This window comes from Epithele typhae (assembly GCF_022376455.1).
Source record: "Epithele typhae strain CBS 203.58 chromosome Unknown BXZ73scaffold_6, whole genome shotgun sequence".
In the NCBI taxonomy this organism is placed as follows: Eukaryota; Fungi; Basidiomycota; class Agaricomycetes; order Polyporales; family Epitheliaceae; genus Epithele; species Epithele typhae.
In genome coordinates this window covers 664,160-684,495 of record NW_025954197.1, presented here as the reverse complement: position 1 = coordinate 684,495, position 20,336 = coordinate 664,160, and the positions used below count along the sequence as shown (strand labels likewise).

At 60.4% G+C, this 20,336-nt stretch overlaps 6 protein-coding genes across 6 annotated transcripts; 4 read left to right on the top strand and 2 right to left on the bottom strand.

Annotated features, from left to right (window-relative positions):
• Window positions 1–693: 693 nt before the first annotated feature.
• Window positions 694–2,131, top strand: BXZ73DRAFT_41747 (terpenoid synthase; the record flags this gene model as incomplete). The annotated part of the gene is made up of 6 exons (XM_048018830.1): window positions 694–1,118; window positions 1,209–1,413; window positions 1,483–1,557; window positions 1,629–1,637; window positions 1,739–1,772; window positions 1,833–2,131. 6 exons carry the CDS (start codon window positions 694–696, stop codon window positions 2,129–2,131), a joined length of 1,047 nt encoding a protein of 348 aa, XP_047881249.1.
• Window positions 2,132–3,330: 1,199 nt separating this feature from the next.
• Window positions 3,331–6,550, bottom strand: BXZ73DRAFT_41547 (uncharacterized protein; the record flags this gene model as incomplete). The annotated part of the gene is made up of 2 exons (XM_048018790.1): window positions 3,331–5,608; window positions 5,658–6,550. 2 exons carry the CDS (start codon window positions 6,548–6,550, stop codon window positions 3,331–3,333), a joined length of 3,171 nt encoding a protein of 1,056 aa, XP_047881248.1.
• An 847-nt stretch (window positions 6,551–7,397) lies between these two features.
• On the top strand, window positions 7,398–8,174 carry BXZ73DRAFT_74946 (uncharacterized protein; the record flags this gene model as incomplete). Its single annotated transcript, XM_048022125.1, has 5 exons — window positions 7,398–7,469; window positions 7,529–7,643; window positions 7,696–7,937; window positions 7,998–8,081; window positions 8,139–8,174. 5 exons carry the CDS (start codon window positions 7,398–7,400, stop codon window positions 8,172–8,174), a joined length of 549 nt encoding a protein of 182 aa, XP_047881247.1.
• A 143-nt stretch (window positions 8,175–8,317) lies between these two features.
• BXZ73DRAFT_41653 (DExH-box splicing factor binding site-domain-containing protein) lies at window positions 8,318–9,733 on the bottom strand (the record flags this gene model as incomplete). Its single annotated transcript, XM_048018812.1, has 2 exons — window positions 8,318–9,392; window positions 9,486–9,733. 2 exons carry the CDS (start codon window positions 9,731–9,733, stop codon window positions 8,318–8,320), a joined length of 1,323 nt encoding a protein of 440 aa, XP_047881246.1.
• A 2,240-nt stretch (window positions 9,734–11,973) lies between these two features.
• On the top strand, window positions 11,974–14,721 carry BXZ73DRAFT_41404 (nuclear pore complex assembly-domain-containing protein; the record flags this gene model as incomplete). The annotated part of the gene is made up of 4 exons (XM_048018766.1): window positions 11,974–12,372; window positions 12,420–12,696; window positions 12,749–14,112; window positions 14,278–14,721. 4 exons carry the CDS (start codon window positions 11,974–11,976, stop codon window positions 14,719–14,721), a joined length of 2,484 nt encoding a protein of 827 aa, XP_047881245.1.
• Window positions 14,722–16,602: 1,881 nt separating this feature from the next.
• BXZ73DRAFT_41736 (MFS general substrate transporter) lies at window positions 16,603–18,412 on the top strand (the record flags this gene model as incomplete). Its single annotated transcript, XM_048018827.1, is given in 12 exon segments — window positions 16,603–16,722; window positions 16,769–16,813; window positions 16,863–16,926; window positions 17,042–17,145; window positions 17,198–17,420; window positions 17,483–17,639; window positions 17,651–17,652; window positions 17,698–17,775; window positions 17,824–17,867; window positions 17,919–17,965; window positions 18,027–18,272; window positions 18,340–18,412. The coding sequence occupies 12 exon segments, from the start codon at window positions 16,603–16,605 to the stop codon at window positions 18,410–18,412; spliced, it is 1,203 nt and encodes a 400-aa protein (XP_047881244.1).
• Between the last annotated feature and the right edge of the window lie 1,924 nt (window positions 18,413–20,336).

Genomic DNA, 20,336 nt, shown 5'->3' with positions numbered 1-20,336 from the left:
GTCCTACAGCTGAGGTAACATCTCCCTCAATCTTCGCGGGACACCACGGACCGCCAGTTTCGGAACGCAACTGCGCCTTTGTTCTACCATCGCGCCGGATCGCTTATTGTGTTGACGCTTTTAGGGTGCGCAGACGAACCATGCGAGCACATCGCGCAGGGGTGCACTCTCGCGGCGGGCGGTGTACGTCCGCGGTTTCTCGTAGTGCACTCCCTTATGCGCCGCACCCGCACCTCTCTCGCTGCCGCCGCAACAGTAGCCAACGTCGACTGCTCGCCCTCCACGTCGCGCAACCTCCCGCGCCGGCTTCGCTGCAACCGGTCGTTCTGTGAACGGGCTCGATCTGAAACGTCCTACGCGATCTATAGCCGACAGTACGGACTGGGTCTCGTCATTGCCGTAATCTCGCTAGGGATTCGAGGCCGCGGCCCGGACCCAGCCGTGGCGCAGCTCTCTCGAAAAGGTCCGCTCCAGATTCCAAAGAATTTCCACAGGTCTCCGCAATGTGATCCTGCGCCAAGTACGCGCGCGACCCTTTTCACAGACTGTTTTCTTTAAAGGTGCCAGGCATGCGCCATGGACCGGGACTACCCCCACCCTTTGGCTTTCGCTCGGCCAACTACTGCCACCCACCACCCAGCATCACTCCGATTCACACTTTCGTTTCCTCTCGCTCTTTTCAGTCTGGAAACCATGACCGTCGTCGCTACCCACTCCTCCACCTCCTCTGTTTCCTCTTCCGACTCCAAGCCCGCGCAGATCTTCTTCCCCGACCTCATCTCGGCATGCCCTTTCCGTCTACGCGTCAACCCGCACTGTAAACGCGCTTCGAGCAACTCGAAGCAGTGGCTGCTCCACGGCTGCCGTCTCAGCAAAAGGCGCCGCGCCGCCTTCCACGGCCTCAAGGGTGGTCTGCTCACCGCGATGTGCTACCCCCGCGCACAGTACACCGAGCTCCGCGTATGCTGCGACTACATCAACTACCTCTTTCACCTCGACAACATTTGCGACGAGATGGACGACCGGCGCACCGTCAGCACCGCGAGCGAGGTCATTGGCGCGCTCCGCGACCCGCGCGGCTTCCGCCCTTCGTCTGCGGTGGGCAGGCTGACGCAAAGGTGAGCGTCGTCAAGCCCCGACGCGTCTGCGATGGGGGCCGTATTGAGAAAATTGGCACGCTAACCGGTGCCTGTCTTCGCTCGTCACAGTTTCTGGCAGCGCATGACGGCAACCGGCTCCCGCGGGGCGCAACGGCGGTTCATCGAGACGTTTGAGCTCTTCTTCCGCGCCGTCGCGCAGCAGGCAAAGGACCGCGAGACGGGCAACATCCCCGACCTCGAGTCCTACATTGCCATGCGCCGGGACACGAGCGGGTGCAAACCCTGCTGGGCGTTGATCGAGTACGCGAACAACGTGAGTGCTTTCTCTGACTATAATGCGTCCGAAGGCCGCGGGTCTCACGCTCGTCTCCGCCTCGCGCAGCTCAACCTTCCCGACTGGGTGATGGACCACCCGGCGATACAGGGCCTCGAAGAAGCCGCCAATGATCTGGTCACTGTGAGTGCCTTCTTTCAATGGGCGTGGGTACCCTCGGAGCACGTGTGTTCACATTGTCTATTTGCTCGCAGTGGTCAAACGTACGTACTCGGATCCCTCACGCCCAGACTAGCCCTAAAGCGTCGTCGGCAACACCGTCTCCTCGTGCGCGTGCTGATGTGCCCCTTCTCGCTGCTTATAGGACATTTTCTCGTTCAATGTCGAACAGGCGAACGGTGCGTCGCTTCCATTCCTCGCGCACACGATCCCACATACTCACACACACCGGCGGCCAGGCGACACGCACAACATGGTCGTCGTTGTGCAGCACCAGGAGAACCTCGGACTGCAGGAAGCCATCGACTACGTCGGCGACCTCTGCCTCGGCTGCATCGACCGCTACGAGCACCTCCGCGCGTCGCTGCCCGAGTGGGGCCCCGATATTGACGCGCAGGTCCAGACGTACGTCGAGGGCCTTGGCGACTGGATGATTGGTAACCTCGTCTGGTCCTTCGAGACTCAGCGCTACTTCGGCACCGATGGGCCACAGATCCGCCGCGATCTGTCCGTCGCGCTCCTTCCGCGTCGCAAATAGGCTCGCACTGCGCGGCGCTCGGCTTCGGCAGTGGACGGTACGGTGCGTGTTTCACTTCCTGCCCAAGCTTGCGCGTCCGCGACCGCAGTGCACGGTGGGAGCCTTTACGCGTTTGGCGCGGTAGCTGACGGTCTCTTTATTTTCGTTCAGGTCGCGACAGCCGAGCGCGTGAACGGAGAACGCGAATGCGCGGCGACTGTGTCCCCGGAATCTTCGGAAGCCGCAACTGGTTCTCGACCCTTCGTACACGCGTGGTTCGCCGCCCGACCCCGACCTCCCGCTCTCATCCCCTCACCCCATCTGTAGCATTCTCATCAGGCATTGCCTGTGAGGCTGGCTTCTCCTTCCGCTGTCTTTACCGTATCGCTGGCGCATCTAGACTTTCGCTCTTTCCCGGCTTCGACCTCCTCTCCTCTTGCCGTGCGATTTAACTATCGTATTTAATCGGCCCTCTCACACTGTATAGACCCCTCTCCCACTGTAGCATGCTCCCATTCGGTCTCTTGTGGGACCCCTCCTTTCCCCTCCTTGCCTCTCGTCTCGTCTCGTCTCGTCATCCCTCGCCACGCTTCGTACCCACTGTACATCGGCGCCCGCCTTATATTGCCCCTACATAATATACATACATCCCATACTACTTACTTATAGACCCGGCCCCGCTCGCTGTCCAGCTTCCATTCGCTATCGGTCCCTGTAGTCGCACGCATTCGTCATTTTCGTTCGCCCATTCACCCCTCTTGCGCAATCTGCCGCATCATCACCTTCGTTGCTAGTCCGCATCATCGTTTAGCTACTCGTACGGCCCCCGGCGCACGTCGCCCGCATTCAATGGTATTAGTCCTGGTTGGCCCAACTCCTCTCGTGTGCGCGCCTTCGAATGGGGTTGTGCTTGCCCTTGGCAGCGCTCTGAGGAGACGCCTATCTCCGAGCATGTCACCATGCATGCTGTAACCTTTAAATGGGAACCCGCGCAGGCGATCGCGCCGACAAGCCAAGCTTGTGGGTCCTAGTGTAATCAATTGTGAAACACGGAGACATGATCGCCGCGGATCCCCGGTACTACAACATCTAGCGTGCCATAGAATATAGATCATAGATATTGTGTGCCAGCTACATGCAGAACACTACATACACATCGCCATCACCCGAGCCCCTGCATACCACCACACCCCACAAACGTGGCAGCACAAGCACAAGCACTACGCCACGACCGCACCCATGCGCGCCCAGAACATCTCCTCGCGCAGGCGCATGAGCTCCTTGTACGTGCGCTCCTCCCACGTCGCGTCGCCGACGAACTGCCCGTTGTCCTCCGGCTCGGGCGACAGGGCGTCCTCCGCGTCCGTCTGCGAGACCTCCGACTTTTCGGTGTGCTCGGTCTCGGATGGGGCGACCTCGCCGTTGATGTGAGGCTTTTCGGTCTCCGCTGGCGCCTCGGATTCTTGAAGGTCTTCTGCGACGACGACAGGAAGGGCTTCCGGGACAGGAGCGACCTCAGAGGAAGGTTCAGCCTCAGCAGGAACCGCCTTCTCAACGACATGCTCAGGCTCGACAGCCTTCTCCTCGACCGCAGCGAACGCCGCAATGGCCTCGACCCCTGCCGCCGGGGCGACGACCTGCGTGGCTTCAGCGACGGGCGCGGCGTTCTCGACAGCCTCTTCCTTCTTCTCCGCCCCCTTCTCGGGTTCCGGCGCCGAGGTGGGCGGCGCGGGCGCGGGTTGCTCAACAGGAGCTGGCACTTCGGCGGCGGGGACGTCCGTAGAGCCGCGGGACGCGGGTGCGGCATCGAGGCTGCTGCGCTTCTCGCCGTCGGCCTGCTGAGCGAGCATGGAGGTTGGCCGTCCGCGGGCCGCGGCGCGTCGAGGCAGGGGCGGTGGCGCAGGGGAGGAGGTCCGCGAGGGCGGCTTGTCGTCCTTGGGGACGGTGGCAGCGGCGGCGGCGGAGGTCGCATCAGGGACAGGGGCAGGGGCAGCAGGAGCAGGAACAAACATGTCTGGAAGCGTTGGGGTCTTCGAAGTCGGCGTCAATTCCTGCAGTGCGGGAACATCGTCTGAAGCAAGGTCAGGCCCAGCGGAGGACGCCGGCGACGAGAGACCTTCGGTGGCCGAAGCGAAGGAGTCGGCGGAAGTGGCCCTCGAGATTGATGGAGCGGTCAAAGTATCTGGCTTCGGCGTCCCAGTGGTCGCTACTAGGGTGGGAGTGAGCTCAGTAGCATCAACAGGAGCGGGGGCAGCAGGGGTTGGCGGTGCATCAACTTCAGGCGCGGATTTTTCTGCTGGAGCCCCCTTGGTGGCCTCGGGACCCTCGGACGTAGGAGGAGCAGGTTCTACTACTGGCTTGACCTCTTCGTGAGACGCGCCATTCGCCTCGGACTTCTGCTCCAGTTCAGGGTTGACAAGAGTAGCAACGCGTTCCCTGTTCCTTTTGGGCAGAGGCGGTGGCGCTGCGGCCGCGCTCACCACAGGCGCGGGAGACGAAGTGGTTGACGGAGGCGCAGGTGAGGCGGCAGGCGAACCCTCGACTCCAGGAGAACCTTCTTTGAACGGGGGCGGCACCCGTCGTGGCTTCGGCTGATGCGTGACCGTCGGATGTGTAGGCGGGGGCGGGGGCAGCGACTTCCTTGACGGGTCGCGAGGCGGCAGCGTTGGCCTTCCGTCGGCCTTGGGTGGTACAGGCACGGGTTCGGGAGTTTTGGAGCCCACCTCGCGAACACCGCTGAGACTACGTTGCATTGACCCCCAAAGGTTCCCTAAACCGATCTTGGTCCGCTTTGGAGGCGTCTGCAAAGCTGGGGTGGGGTGCTCATCCGCAACGACGCCATTCGCGGCCCCGTTGACCTGGCCGTTGACACCAGGCTTAGTAGCGCCGTTAAACATGACCAGTGGCGCCTCCTCCCAGATCTTCTCCACGACGCTAGTGCGAACGAAGGCCCATAGCGAGCACGTTGCGCGTAAACGCGTCAAGCACCAGCCGGAGCTGCAGAGGGGATAGATGGACTGTCGCGTTCCGGGGTTGGCTGGGGACTGGGCGGAAAGAGGGAGGGAGACCGGAAGACTGGACGATGCGGCCTCAATGCGGAAGATGTACACCTGTACCGGCGGTTCTGTACAGGGAGCGCCAGCCTGGAGGGACAGTTGTCGACTGGGGCCAGTCAAGGAAGAGAGATCTCCGGCACGGACGTTCTTGAAGAGCGTCGTGGACCATGATGCGCTGTGTGAGACAGTCTTGGAGGGATTGGGGGTCGTCGGCGTGCCCGCAGGAGAGTCTCCGGAAGAGTAGATCGGCACCCCGCAAAGGGCGCATACAATGTGGGTATGGTGGGAGTGTGAGGGTATATTCGGCGGAGCCAGCTCCTCCAGCAAGGTAGTGAATTGCATCGGTTCCACCGTGAGTTGAGCTGAGTGTATCGCGGCAATGACGGACCGCCTCGACAACCAATTCAGCGACGGTGCGAGGTCGAGTCGCACTGTAGGATCGCTGTAAGACGGTTAGCACCCCAGCAGCTGAAAGAATGCATCCCACTTACGAGTCTTCCGTGACCAGTCGTGCAATGAAGGGCAGTGGCAGAAGGGTCGACATCGATGGAGGTTGTGATGACGCGGTGCGGAGTGTGCGTAGGTGGGAGACAAAGACAAGGAACTCGTGGTAGGGGAGGTGCGTCGACAAGAGCCTTTGCCCCTTCGAACGCGTCCTGTCCGGGGACCGGTCGACCCACTTGCCTTTGCCCATCCGTATGCGCATCCCCTCCATCCGGCGGTCTACGACCTCCTTCTCTGACTCAAGCATCTGCATCTGCGACTGTAGCGCCCCCACAACCTCCTCCGCACTATGTAGCGCCGCCTCCGTCTCTTCCAGCTTGCGAGCGCTGCGTGCCTCCGCGATGCGCGCCTGCGCGACCATCCGATTCGCCTGGTCGAAGAGCCCGGCGGAGAGGTCGTCGAGTTCCTGTTCGATCGTCGCCCGCGCAGTCTCGGCCTGGCCACGTCGCGCAGCCTCCTCCGTCGCCTTCTCCATGAGGCGGTTGAGTTCGGTAGTGACATGCGACTTCTCGACAAGGAGCCCGGTGCTGAGTGCAGAGAGATGCTGGGTGCGCTCGAGCTCGAGCTGGGAGACCTTGATTGTCGCCTGGCGGAGGTTGGAGGACGTAACGTGCAGCTCATCCTCCAGGTCGGAGACGCGGTCGTAGGAGCGCACGAGCTTGCCGTTGAGCTGCGAGACTTGGGTGAAGAGGTCCTGCACCTGCGCCCGAAGGGAGTCGATGACCATTGCTTGTGCGTCCGGGTCCGAGCCGTGGTGGTGGATCTTGGCGTCCTCGCCGTTGGCCGAGCGTGTCACCGTCGTCTTCTCCTCGAGGAAGTCGGCCTCGGCGTTGAGTTCGTGCATCTCTTCGTCGATGGACGCTTTCTGTGCGTGCGGCATTGTTCGACGAAAGCGGTGTGCTGTTAGTGATTAAGTGAGGCAAGCAACTAGCCAATGTTTAGACGTAGTGCTGAGGTTGGAGAAACGAGGAAGGCATAGAAGGGTCGAGGAGCGGCGGAGGCTGAGTGAGGCCACGATGCGCGCCGTGCAGGTTGCCTTTGCCGCCGTGTGAGAATACCTCGGACTAATAGGAATTGACCAATCATTAGCCTTTCATTCTAGTTCCATCAGCCCTTTATTAATGGGTGTAAATCCTGATCACAATCTAATCTAATATGGCAGCATCCGTCATCGACCAGTGACTTGAGGGCACTTATGACTTCGACCTCCGAACAACCTCGACGTTCCTGTAGCCGATGACACCAGCTTCCTCCTTAAGGCAGATCTGTCGCTGGCCACTAGAGACTCTGACAAAATGAAGTCATACAGATTACGCTGTCTGTTAGGAATCAGGACCACTACCCATCTGGCTCGCAACTTGAGCTCAACCATTGAGTATAACGGTATGATACCCGCCGCTACATGAGCCACGTACAACCTAACTGGTCATCGTTTAGTGCCCGAAAATCCCAAGTACCGCGGGGCGGCGCTCAGGAAACCGCATGACGCACATCCACACTGCACGACGTCAGCTTCTGCCTCCGCCCAGCGTGTTGGGGCGATCCATGCCCAATATTCATGGACATCAATATGCCGGCCTCCAGTGACCTCACTTTCGATTGCTCACCGAGCCAACGTACGGCGCACTTCGGGGCTTTGGACAGAACCGGTGGTATAAGATAGGGATGCCGTTGTTGCTCTCTTGACAACCACCACCCCCACATAACTCTCATCTTAACCTACCATCATGAACAACGGACGCTCTTCGAACCTCCGTTCGGGCAACCCGAACATGGGGCGTCAGGGCGGCAGCCCTCGAGTACGTCTGCTCCGCATTTTACTCATTGTGACGTTACTCACAAATTTTGGCCTTGCTAGACCATGGTCGTCGCAATGGCCACCGTCGCTGCCGGTTTCGGTGGCTGGTGGATGTTGCAGTTCCGCCAGCAAAACCGGAGCCATAACTCTTCCGATCCTGCGGAGATGCCCACCTGTGCGTTTCCCGTGATCTTGTGCGGTTCCCCTCTAATTCCCTCCTCTTGCAGGGCAGCACCGTCACGCACAGCAAGCCCCGCAGACGAACGAGAGTATGAGCATGCCCGGGCATGGTGCCGCGACTAGTGTGCGCAACGCCAACCAACAACACACTCAGTACACAACCTCGACCACGGCTGACACCCAAGATCAGAGTAGAGACGCGACGTGCGGCGGGAGCGGTGGCCAATCGCAAGGTCGCGAACTTTCAGGGAACAGAGGCGCAGTGGGCTCGGTAATGTCCGCCATCCATGTGAGTACCACACGCATCTACATATCGGTTGTCGCAGAATTGAAAGCGTCATTTGTTCAGGGTAGTTCAAAGGACAGCGAAGGTGCGAAGAGCCAGCCAGTTGCTACCAGCAGAACGAATGATCGCGGGGGAATGTACACGAAGGTGGGCACAATCCTCCGAACCCATGATGCCGTTTCTTATGTATCGTTGTTTCGTCAGAGCTCTGACTTCAAAGATAGCTACCGAAGGGAGTAGACAAATGTTGCCCATTATCTGTATTCTCCCATGGTGTACACTACCAACAAATCCGGAAACAATTATACCATGTAGCCACGCGTCCATATCTCTTTATATGCAGCGCAATTACAACACGGCAAGCAACGCGCACCCAATGTCCATCAGCGGTAGCGATCGTTTGAGCGGGAGCTACGAGGCTTGTCGTTATCATGTTCTCGTCGGCGATCCGGATGGGCTCTTCGCGTGTCCTCGGAGCTCCTGTGCTTGTCCCGTTCGCGATCCCCGCGGCCACTCTTCTCATGACGGTAGTTGCGATCGCCGTCCCTATAGCGGTCGCGGTCACGGTCTCCTTCGTCTCGCCGCCGGTCCTGGTCTCGATCGTCCCGTCGATTGCCCCGGTCGCAGTCGTCCCGGTCGCGGTCGTCCCGTCTGCTGTCTCGTCGGTGGCTCGGCGAAGGCGATCTAGACGGCTTCCCCGACCCAGGTTTTGACGAGGGTGATCTTTGCCTCGAGGAACTCCCTCCCTCCTCCGACCTCTCCTTCTTGATGACCGGGACGTACCGCTTCTCCGGCCTCACCTTGGCGCCCTTCTTGCCCTTGCTCCCGTCATCGAACACCTCCCTCTCCTTCGCACCAATACCAAGCAGCGCCGGGCGAGAGGCCGGGAGCCACGGCTCGACGATGCCTTTGTTCTTTCGACTCGCCGCCTGGCCTTCCTTCCAGCCCATCCCGCGGAGGAGGGCGGCGCCGAACTGGGACACTGGGACACGCTCGTAGTCGTCGAGCGTCGCGGAGTCGGGGAGCTCCTGGACGTCCTGTTTGTACGCGTCGTCTTCGGACGGCGCGGGGATGATGTCAATGTGCGGTCCGTCGATACCCGCATCCCCGCCGTCGACCGCGCTGGCGAGGATGGCGCGGAGTGCCCTCTGGTCGTCCGTCTCCTCGACCTTCGGCATGTCGTCGGCCGAGGTCGACACCTCGCTCGGGTCGGGCATGGGCTCGTCCGCATCCTCCTCCACCTTCTGCCGCTTGCGGAACTGCAGGCCGGACGCCTGGAGGCCTGAGTTGATCGTGTCGCGGGTGCCGAGCCCACCCACGGAGCCATCCGCGCCAGTGGTGGCTGCCGCGCTGGGGGGCACGTACAGCTGCTTGCGCTTCCGTGCGAGCTCGCGCCAGTCACGGTTCTTGAGCGCAGGGATGACGAGAGGACCCTGGGGCTTCGGTTTCTCGTGGAGACTACGTCCAAGGGAGATGAGGGAGGAGAAGCCGCGGAAGCGGGCTGCTGTGAGTTGAGGACCTGTGCGGGGAACGAGACGGGAAGAGACACACCGCTGGGCACCGAACTTGTCAAACGCAGTGACGAGCTCGTCCTCGTGCCCTGAATCCTCGTCGGAGGAGTCACGTTCGCTGTAGGTGCGCACAGAAGGCGATTTGCGTCCGGGCGGAATGTTGGGAGTGCTGGAGCCAGATAGATGACGAGGCAGGGCAGGGACTTTAAAAGTGGGGCCTTCCGCGTCGGATTCGCCACGAGAGGTGGGTGTTGGACGTCGGACGGTGAAGGAGACCTTCTCGGACATCGTGGTCGTGTCGAGAGTTGGGAGGGACGAGCAGGCCGCAGCAGCCACGGCCCACGGGTCCCCCGTCGATTCTAAGTCGGACAAGCGCGCGGGGCCGAGAGGGGATGACATAAGCACCCACATCTAGGCGCCTGAATTTGCCTCGACTTGCTCTAAGCTCTTGACTCCGACTTCCGAATTCCTGACGTTTCTTGTTTCGTGAGAATAGCCCTAGAATCTATCGAATGACGTCGTAGATGCGGCGTATAAAGAGCTCAAAAGTGGCGAGATTTGATCTACACTTCATCGAATGCCTGCCAAACATCGAGAATCGAGTTGGGGGTTCAGTGAGTACTACGAATTGACTACAAAGTGCTCTGGACTTTGATCCATAACGCTACTCCACTTCAGATCTATCATAGCCCACGTGGCTCCTGGGTTACCCATACGATTCAAGTGCAATCCACTCCCAGCTTCTTGCAGATTGAACGGCGTGGCCATGTCTACTGGCCACATGAGTAAGCCATCCTCGCTATACCTTCGGTCGCCGTGTGGCATTCCACTATGGCTACGACACACTGACCACAACTCTTCTACCAAAACGCCGTTTTGGCTGTGGCCTTCGGCCGTCAGCTTCTGTATCGACCACTCTCTCTCGTGCCAATCGCGAGACAGGCCACTGCACCACGGAAATGCCACTTGTTACTTGTGGAGCATACATATATGCGCGTACGCCCTTCCCGTCGCCTCGCCCTCCACCCTCACGCATTTTCATCCTCCTTGGCCATGACGCGCACCGCATTTCCACGCAATCGGAATCCGCCACGCGACCCCAATCGGCCTCCCAGGCCTCCCAACCCATTTATGCTCTTTCGGCAACACGCGTCGAATAAAGAAGTGAATCGCCGCAAGGTTGCACAAGAACCCCCGATCCGGGCGAGCGTTCTCTCTCAGATACTCGGGGAGCAATGGAATGCGTTATCCGACGCAGACAAGGCGCCCTGGCAGAGCCGAGCCAGAGCCGCGAAGGAGGAACACGAGAGGAAGTACCCCGACTACGCCTACAGACCTCGACGCCCCCGCAAGCACGACCGGAGGCCTTCACGCCGAGGTAAAGCCCCGAGTGGCTCAAGGTCTTCGTCGACTTCTCTTGCCAGCGGTTTTCTCAACACCCCGGTCGATGAAACGTCGTATATCGATGATATGTGGGCCCTCGGCTGTGATGACGCACCCGCCACCACACTTTTGTCACAGAATGTACGTCGAGAACACTTCCCGTGCCGTGTATCAGTCTAACGACGACTCCCATTCAGGGTGCACTGAGAACATACGCAGAAGAACTTTACCCTTCTTCTTCGGCAATAAGCGGAAGCCTTCCGGCGGTGGCTTTTTCAAACCCGTCAGTGGATCTACTCGACTGTACCACCGTCCCAATGTGGCGGCCTCCTCACGCCGCGCCAAACGTGATTTCGCCCTGGGACATGTCGCCCAGCTTTCCTGGCTACTCCAACATCCATCTCAATCATCACCAGCTCCACCTTGCTTCCGAAATCGAGAACCCTCGCTATGGTCAGGCGATCGATCCTTCTCTCTTCTTCCAGGCGGTCGATCCAGCTTCTCGAAGCCATCCATTGAGCGCCTCTGCCTCTGTGCCCCTTGACCCATTCCGCTCGGCCGCTGCCTCCGCCACCTCAACTGCTGCTTCGGCTTTCGTATCCCCGCTACCCCAACAATTTGACAGGGAATTCGAGTGGAATCAGGCCGCCTTCCCTTTCTTTCAGCAATCTTTCAACTAGTACGAGCATGCAGCTGTGGCCTTATTGATGTCATCGTAAATATGAGACGAAGTTGTGGACAATAGAAGTTATATTTTCAGTTCTTTCCGTGTGAGATCTTCAAAAAACCGCCGTGTTCGAGAGTCGAACGCTGTACTTCGGACGATATCGTGATGCACTTCGCTCGGATGTCACAAGGTTGTCACGATTCAGACGCGTCTCGCACGTGACGAGAATGCGCTGAGGTGCGCCACCGCCGCCACCTGCCATATCATACACATGTCCTCCTCCTCCCTTCCATTCGCCGCTCGGGTCGTCTGCTAGGCGCAAACGCACCCTCTTTACGTTTAGATCGTCGCTCCACGTCTTTTTTTCAGCATAAGCCTCGGATTCTTGACTCAGTCGCGCATTATTGCTGTGAGTCTTGCAGGCATGGACCCAGTGAGTGTGGGCTCTACGCTACGCGGACATGTAACTTACACGGGCATGAAGGACGTATCAATGTCCTTGGATGTCGACTACCTTCAATCTTTTGATGTCTCACCGAGCAGCTTTCCGTGGCGCGAAGAACGCGTACAAGAGATCAACTTGCGCCGCGCACACATGAACGACTGCCTCATCTTCGACATTCTCCTCAGCAGCAGCGGAATATATCCCCCGGACGCGTTTTACCCACCTGCCACTCCAGAAGCACTGCAAACGCTACTGAACGCGATCGCCAACTGCTCCTTCGACGCCCTCAAGCGTGACTGCCTCGTGTACTGCTTGTTGAAGTGGTACCAGGACGGGAGGGAGGAGGACTTTAAGATTAAACGCTGCATACCACCGCAGTTCTCCAGCTTGGCAGACGCGTATTGGCATCTGGATTCGGGCATTACCATGGCGGTGCGTCGCTCCTTTCATTTTGTTGCGCGGGAGGCTCATGAGAGTAGAGAGCCGTGTCGATACTGAGTGATGCTCGTATCAACCGTGATTACACTTCAAAAGTGTTCGAGGCTCTTTCTCTATCTCAAGACCCCCACAACCTCATTCGGTCATACGTCCGTACCGCAAAACCCGTTCTAGACCTCCCCAGCGACATGGACGCGTATACCATCGCCTTGGCCGAATCGAGTCTCATGGAGGCTTGGACATACCAACGGACGTTCCCAGAGATAGACGAGAACCGGGAACGCCTCATCAACAAAATCCTGGACTGGTGTTTGACCCGTACGTCTTCAGTTTCTCGTTCGCTTTCTTGCATTCAACGTTGCACATCTAGCCAAGCCCCGCCTCACATCCCTCACCCACTTGCTTGCATTCCCCTTCTCCCCTTACGAGCAAACACGTGTGCACGCGTACGCTCTCGACCCTCCAGAGCACATACCTGCGGCCTCAATACCTGTCATCCAAGACCTTGTATGCGTGCGCCTCGTCCAGAGTGGCCAGCATGCGGAAGCAATCAAACTCGACCGACAATTCCCCTCGGCCACTCGCGGAGGCGACAAGGCGCAGAAGGCTGCCCACGACCGGCGACAAATGCTCGAAGAGCTCAAGGCTGCAATGCCGACCGCGGAGCGTTTGCTCTTGGACTTGGAGCTCGAGGAGTTCTCCCAGGGCCGCGGGTTGGACGCGTCGGTGGCGAAGGGGAAGGGCATGGCTATTGGCATGAGCATGTCCTGGCAAGAGGTTCGTCCCCCAAGCTCTAGCGCGATTGTCAAGTACAGCGGCGTCCAAGCCATCTCCCACCGCTCTGGAGCTCCGAGGTTCGGCGGCCCCGCTCCTGCCACCGCGTCAACCACAGTCCCCGCCGAAGAAGAGATGTTCCCCTCGATATCGCACGGACCCTCCATCAGCGCGGCACCCCAAATGCCCAAACCGCCATCCCAAGCTGGTATCCTGTTCGGCGGCATCTCCGCGCAACCTTCGCAGCCTTCGACCTCCTCCACCAGTTGGATACCCAAAAGCACGAGTGGCACCGGGAACGGTCAGAGCCTGTTTGGGAGCTCCGGCACGGGCGCGTTCGGTGGCGCACGTCCATCCCTGTTCGACACCGCAGGCAGCGCGAATGCGGCGCCCAACGCGTTCTACACCCCACCCGCTTCCCTCTCTGCGAAACGCACCCCAATCTTCGGCTCTATGGCCGCGAAGCCCGCGTCGGTGTCCGCCTTCGCGGACCTCAACACGCTCTCCGCGTCGACGTCCTCCGCGAAGGGCGCCAGGAAAGGTCGCAAATCCGCGGGGGGTGCGGGTGACGTCTCCGGGGCCGGCGCGGAGCTCGACATCAGCATGCTCTCCGAGCTCTCCGAGAGCGACGGCGACGGCGACAACGGGGACTCCTCCTTCGCAGTCGAGCGTGGGCTCGTGGGCGACGGGTCGATGGACATGGACACGTCCGCCGAGTTCTCCGTCTCTGTCTTCGGCCGCCCGGCGGAGGGCGAGGGACAGCGCCGGATCGCGACCGGGCGCGGGTCGCGCATCGCGCGCACGGAGACGGAGGCGCGGCTGCCCCCGGGGGCGTTCCTCCCTGACGAAGAGCCCGCGAGAGCACCGCCCGCTCCGGAGAAGGAGTCGGCGTCGGCTGCGAAAAGCGCGAAGAAGGCGAGGGCGAAGGCGGACGCGGACGCGGCGAGCGCGGCGGCGCTGGTCCAGCAGGAACACGAACGCGCTCGCCAGCGGGCGGCGGCGGCGTCGGCAAGAATCAAGTTGTCCCTTGCGCGCCGGCACGAGACGCCTGAGCCCGAACCCGAACCCGCCCCACAACAAGACGAGGTCGAGGTCGCGCCCGGACCAGAGCAAGAGCGAGAGGAGCCCGAGACGCAGCCTGAACCCGAGCCCGAAGCGGAGCCCGAGCCGCGCCGCACGTCCGCACGCACTCGGGCTCGCACGTCAGGACGCGCTGCGCTTAAACGGAGCGTGCCTGGAGGGTTCATGGACACCGACGAAGAGGAGGAGGAAGAGGAGGAGGACGCTGTCCCGCCGCTCCCTGTCACCCCTGCACGACCCGTACGCAAGACGCGGTCGAAGGGCGGCGCGCCTGCCGCACCTGCTGCGAGCGCGACCCCCGCGCGGCGATCGTCGCGGCTGTCGGCGGTGGGCAGCGTCGGATCGAGCTCACCCGAGCCGCTGTCGCCCGTGAAGCTGGCTGCGGGGAGGACCAGGAAGACGCGGGCGTCGACGGGCGCCGCGAGTGCGAGTGCGAGCACAGCGGCACCCAGGGCGGCGGGCACGAAGACGCGGAAGAGGAAGTCGTAGGGTCCTTTGCTTAGTCACGTTGTGTTGGGGCTGCATAATCGCTATGAGTTGCCCGTAGCACGCGTTTATGTATGCTCTGGTAAAAAGATAGACCGATATACCGTCCGTGAACATCGCCGTCTACGCTCGTTCGCTGGAATATGACATGATCGACAGGAGAAGCAATGCAAGCTTTACATGAAAGAGAATCGAACAGGGCGGAAGTCCACGTTGACATCAACAAATGGACGCGTGATGGGGCAACAACAAATGATTAGGATCACAGGTCACAAGAACAACCGGACGGTGGGTAGCTCGAGAATTCGTTCAATTCGAAGAAACTCGGAAGTGGCTGAGCCAGAGACATTGTGTCAAGTTCCTGAAGGGGATCGTGGGTGAACTTAGCAGGAAAGTTGTCCACGTCGAAACACAAACACTGGGATGGAAGATGCAGAGTCCTTGTAGGATCCTGGATAAGTCATGTCGAGACCGGAGAAGGACGAGGGAGTAGCAGGTGTCTGCTCGCCGGCGTTTTTTTGCTTGTCTACAGTGGAGAAATGAGCCGAGGCTCGGGACGACGTGACCCCGCACCCAGGCGAACGGCCTCTGCGGGATGGGCGACGCACTCGAACGATATTTCTGTCTCTCGGTAAGGGTCGGGCTATGTGCTAGTAAGATAGGGTCCCTGCGCACATTGGTTTGTTGTGGGAAGCGTAGCGAAATACTCAGTGCTAGCCTGGCGCGGTTACTTAAGTATGCCGTTTTAAAATCAGTCGTCAACGCACCCCCGCCACGCCCTGGCTGATAGACGAAGACCCAGAAGACCCCGGCGACGATGAGGGAGGCTCTTCTTCTTTGAGCGGTCGGGTCGAAACCTGTAGCCCATGTTGGAATCTGCCCGCATACTTAGCAAGCTCGGTCGTACGGTACCAGCGCTTAGTCATCGCGTAGATAGCCGCCGTCCCTCGTCCCGCACTCGCCTCACGCGTTTGCCCTTCACCACCACCTCGTTCTCCCCCGCGTCCGTCTGTAATCGTCTCCCGGTGCCCATAGGGACCAACCGCGTGGTATCGATTGCCTTTACCCCCTCGTCCGACCTCGTCCGAACCGCGGACTTCTAACAGCCCACTCAGGGATTTCGAACTTGGGAAACTGGCTATTGGTTGTGAGAACAAGGAAGGAGCTGCTGCAGTTTGTCAGTTGATGTTTCGGAGATCTTTGGACGAGCAGTGGTGGTTGCGCACATGTAAGTGACGTCGGAGTGTATGGCTCTGCGTCGGAGAACCGACTGAGTTGCGTCGGAGCTCATTTGCACCTGATCCCGGGACGTTTATCCGAATCCTCCGAGGTTTGCCCGCCCATTCTTTCTACTCGTCCACGTTGACAGAATCGCTCGCCAAAGCGCGCAACACGACCACCTTCTGCGGCCTCTAGCGCGAACCCAATTGTCAATATGAACTCCGTGCCAGCTTCTCAGCGTCCCCTTGTTGAATCAGAAGGTCAAAACGCTCACCACAACCGCCGCCTCGCCCAGCACGCCGACGTGTGTTGACCTTGCGACCCCGCAATCTCGCACGCGGCACGCCGCCTCAGGTCAACCGCGGCGTCATGTGCGGTTGCTCCTGACATTTTCGCTACACGGCTGAGTCAGGCCGAGTACTGGGCTTATATGTACGCGGACACGCCTCGCGCTCGCGCGTCGACGCCAGCTCGCCCTTGTTCCCCACTACCATGCCCGCCGCTCCCACCATCACGCCGGTGGACCCCCATGACCTCGAGGCGTCGATGCGGACGACACCGACGACCGAGAAGGGCAAGGGATTAGACAAGGAACTGATGGCCGAGGATGCGCCGCCGCAACCACCCGTGCTGCAGAACGCTGCGGGGGCGGTCACCCCTGCGATGCGCCGCAAGAGCTGGGCGCAGTTCTTTGCGCTCTGCGTGTCTATCTTTGTTGCGGGGTGGGACAGTGGCACCGTAGGACCGCTGCTCCCTCGTTTGCAGGAGGTGTATCATGCAAGTGTCGTCCTTCCCATCTTGTGTTGTCAACACTAACTGGAATCTCCAGGTTGGATATGCCGTCGTTTCACTGATTTTCATAGTCAACTGTATAGTGGGTCACCCGCGATGTCTGTTGGATATGTTATAACGGCGTTTTGCAGGGATTCTTCGTCGGCGCCTCTTCATTCTTGTATCTCACAGATCGATTCGGCTTCGGAAGGGTGAGTGATTCTCAGTCTCGGGGGCGATATTGAGCTCACGCGAATGCGGTACGCAGGTGGTAATTATCGGTAATTTACTCTTCCATTTCTCGGGCACGGATCTTCTAATGTCTTTCCAGCGTCGTTTTTCGCCGCGGTCGGTTACGCAATCCAAGCCGCCGGGGTCCCCTTCCCCGCCTTTGTCGTCTCCTTCCTCTTCAGCGGCTTTGGCATCGCTTTTCTCGTACGCTCTCTCGCACCCAACCCCGCATCGCCTTCGCGAACTGATCCCGCAGGACGCGGGCTCGAACTCGTACCTCGCCGGGCTCTCAGAGGACACGTCCTTCAAGATGGGCGTCATGCACGCGATCTTCGGCGTCGGCGCGATGTGCGCCCCGCTCGTATCCACCCAGTTCGCGAAGCTCGACACGTGGCACTACGTCTACCTCGTCCACCTCGGGCTCATCGCCTTCAACGCGCTCACCCAAGCGCTCGTCTTCCGCTTCCGGACCGCCGAAGGTACGTGCGCCGACGCGGGCCCCCGGATCGTGACTCGAAGCCCTGACGCGCACCCGGTGCAGAGTGCTTGCGAGAGGTGGGCCAGGAGCCGCACGCGAAGACGAAGGCGTCCGAGGAGGGCGTGGGCAAGTACAGGCAGGTGTTCCGCCTCCGCGCGGTGCACCTGATGGCGTTCTTCATCTTCACGTACGTCGGCGTCGAGGTGGCGATCGGAGGCGAGTGCTCTCTAGCTGTTTTGTGCTCTCTCGCGGCCCGTGGTCTGACGACGGGTGTGCAGGGTGGATCGTGACGTACATCATCAACGAGCGCGGCGGCGGCGGAAGCTCGGGCTACATCTCCTCTGGCTTCTGGGGCGGTGAGTTTTTTCTTCGGGTGAGACGCACGATGCTGAGAGGACGTCCAGGGCTCACTCTAGGGCGGGTCTTGCTCATCTGGGTGAACGACAAGGTACGTTCGCGACCCCTCAACCACTGCTCCCCGTCCTCACTGGAAGTGCAGGTCGGCGAGTGGCGCGTCATCTTCCTCTACGTGGCTCTCGCATTCGGGTGAGTTGTTCCCCATCCATGGCACTGTCTCTCCCATCTCACGGCCAGCCGATCTACACAGCCTCGAGCTCGTCGTCTGGCTCGTTCCCCACCTCATCTCCGCCGCGGTGTGCGTCTCCTTTGTCGGCTTCTTCCTCGGGCCCATCTTCCCGATCGTCATGAACCACTCCGGGCGCGTGCTCCCCCCAGAGCTCATCTCGGGCGGGATTGGGTACATCTCCAGCTTCGGCTCCGCGGGCGCCGCCGCCTTCCCGTTCGTCACCGGGGCGATCGCGTCTGGGACGAACATCGGGAGCTTGCAGCCGCTGTGAGTAGCGATTCCAGCACACGTCGTCATGGGGGGCAGGCTGACAGGGGCGGGCTTGTATTTGCAGGCTGATCGCGATGATGGCGCTGATGTTCGCGATATGGGTGTTCGTCCCGCGCACGCGAGAGCAGCTCAGATAGAGCAGCCAAGTCTTTCGTCTTCTCTTTCCTTTGGGTCCTCATGGCGACGATACCAGGTTTTTTTGGGGTAGACACTTTCAGGTGAGCAACTTTACTCCGCCAGTGCATCGATGTCCTAACTGGTTCCGGAACGATAGTTGTAGACTTGTGGCGAGCATCGATTTCGCTCGTCCTTTGTATTCAAAATGGCAATCATCATCTCCGAGCCCCATCGTGGTCTGCGTTGTTTGCTTTGAACTGCATGCGCCGCAAGCAACGTGTTTTCAAATGTCGGCCCAGAGTCGCCGATCCCACTTGATCTTCGCTTCATCGCGCACGGTCATTGACCCCAGACCTCGTTTCCTCTCGTCGTCCACCGAAGCTATGTCGGTGCCGCGACGGTGCACCCACAAGTGCTTGCCGAAGATCGACGCAGGCCGTCAATCTCCGTGCTGCATACGCCTACGCCTCCAGCCGTCCACAGTCGAGTCAAGCCGCCCGCTTTGAGCGCAGGCCGCGTCTGGTTTGGGACGCCAGAGCGCCCCGTGACGGCATTTCGCACCGCTCCTCGGACGCGCGCACGACAGCGACGACACAACCACATATCCCCCCCTCTCCTCCGCCTCGTAAGACGCGCTGACGCCCCTCAGACCCAGCCAGGGCGCGCGCGCATCATCTGTGAGCAGATGCTCTCTCCCTGTCCTCTTCCTCGAGCCGGCAGCAGACGCCGCTAGACGCCGGTCAAGTGCCCGACATCCAAGGCGTCTATCTGAGATCGCCCCCCGAGGACAAGCTAACCGCCGATTACGGCCTAGCGCGCGATCCGCCCCTCCCGATGCCTGGGCCTTGCCACCCTCAAAACGCTCCCGAGCGCCGGCCCTCCTCCTCCCTCTGCGCGCGGGGGCGTGCGCTCGGTCGTCCTGGGAATGGGGTCCGACTTCATGATGCGCACAGACTTCGCGCGCGCCGTAATTCTGCGCTTGCGTTACGGCTTTGCAAGGCACCCGCACGGCGCAGGCGGGCGGTTCCGCGGGCGACGGACGCTGGACGCTGGACAGCACCGACGTGCGCGTCGCTGCCGTACGCGAAGGCCCGTTGCGGCAGCACGGGGAATCCGGCCGTCGCGCGCACCGGGGGCGCTGGTGCCGGGCTCGCACTTGGACGTCTGTCGTCCGACTCTCCTCGAGGCCTTCTTCCGAGCGGAGGGAAGCGATGGGCACACGGGGACAGATCAGCCTAACAGAACGGAACAGAACGTCGACGTCGAAGTCGCGCTCGGATTCGAATCCACGGCCCGCGATTTCCAAACTCTCAGCGGCCGGTCCTCGAGGCGTCACGCGAACGAGAACGTTCTCGTTCGCTGGCGGGACATCAAAGTTTGTTTCTCGTCTTCGCAAACAACGGCAGCGTGCGCGCGCGGAGCGCAAGCCGAGGCTGATTGCAGAGAACTAGCCTAACGATCGAGCCTGGCGCCGTCCTCGCTTGTGGGCGCAGAAAGATCTCCAGTTTTTGCCGACGGTCCTCCTTTTCGCTGGACGGCTTGACCCCGTGTGGTCATTCTTCTCGACGGAATTCGGAGGGCCCTCCCGTCGCATCAACCTTCGGTCTCAGAGGTCGACCGTCGAGTGACTAGCTCGTCTCCCACTGTCCAGGACTTGCCATCGGGTTCGCGGTGCGCTCATGGACAAGCGCCCGATCGAACCGTGCGGCCGGGGCCGGCCAATTATACCCTGAAGATCGTTTAATTATGTCCCAACGCTTTCACACGCTCGGACCGACGGCGTCACGGTCGAGCAGCTCGGCAAGTACTGGGCGGGTTTGGCACATAGAACGTCGATGCCGCGAGAACCAGCCCATGTACATATGTCACTCGACGGCGTGCACTACTACTATACACCGCGCGCACCGCTCTCGGAGCCGCGACGCTGGCTCGAGTCCTCGCCAC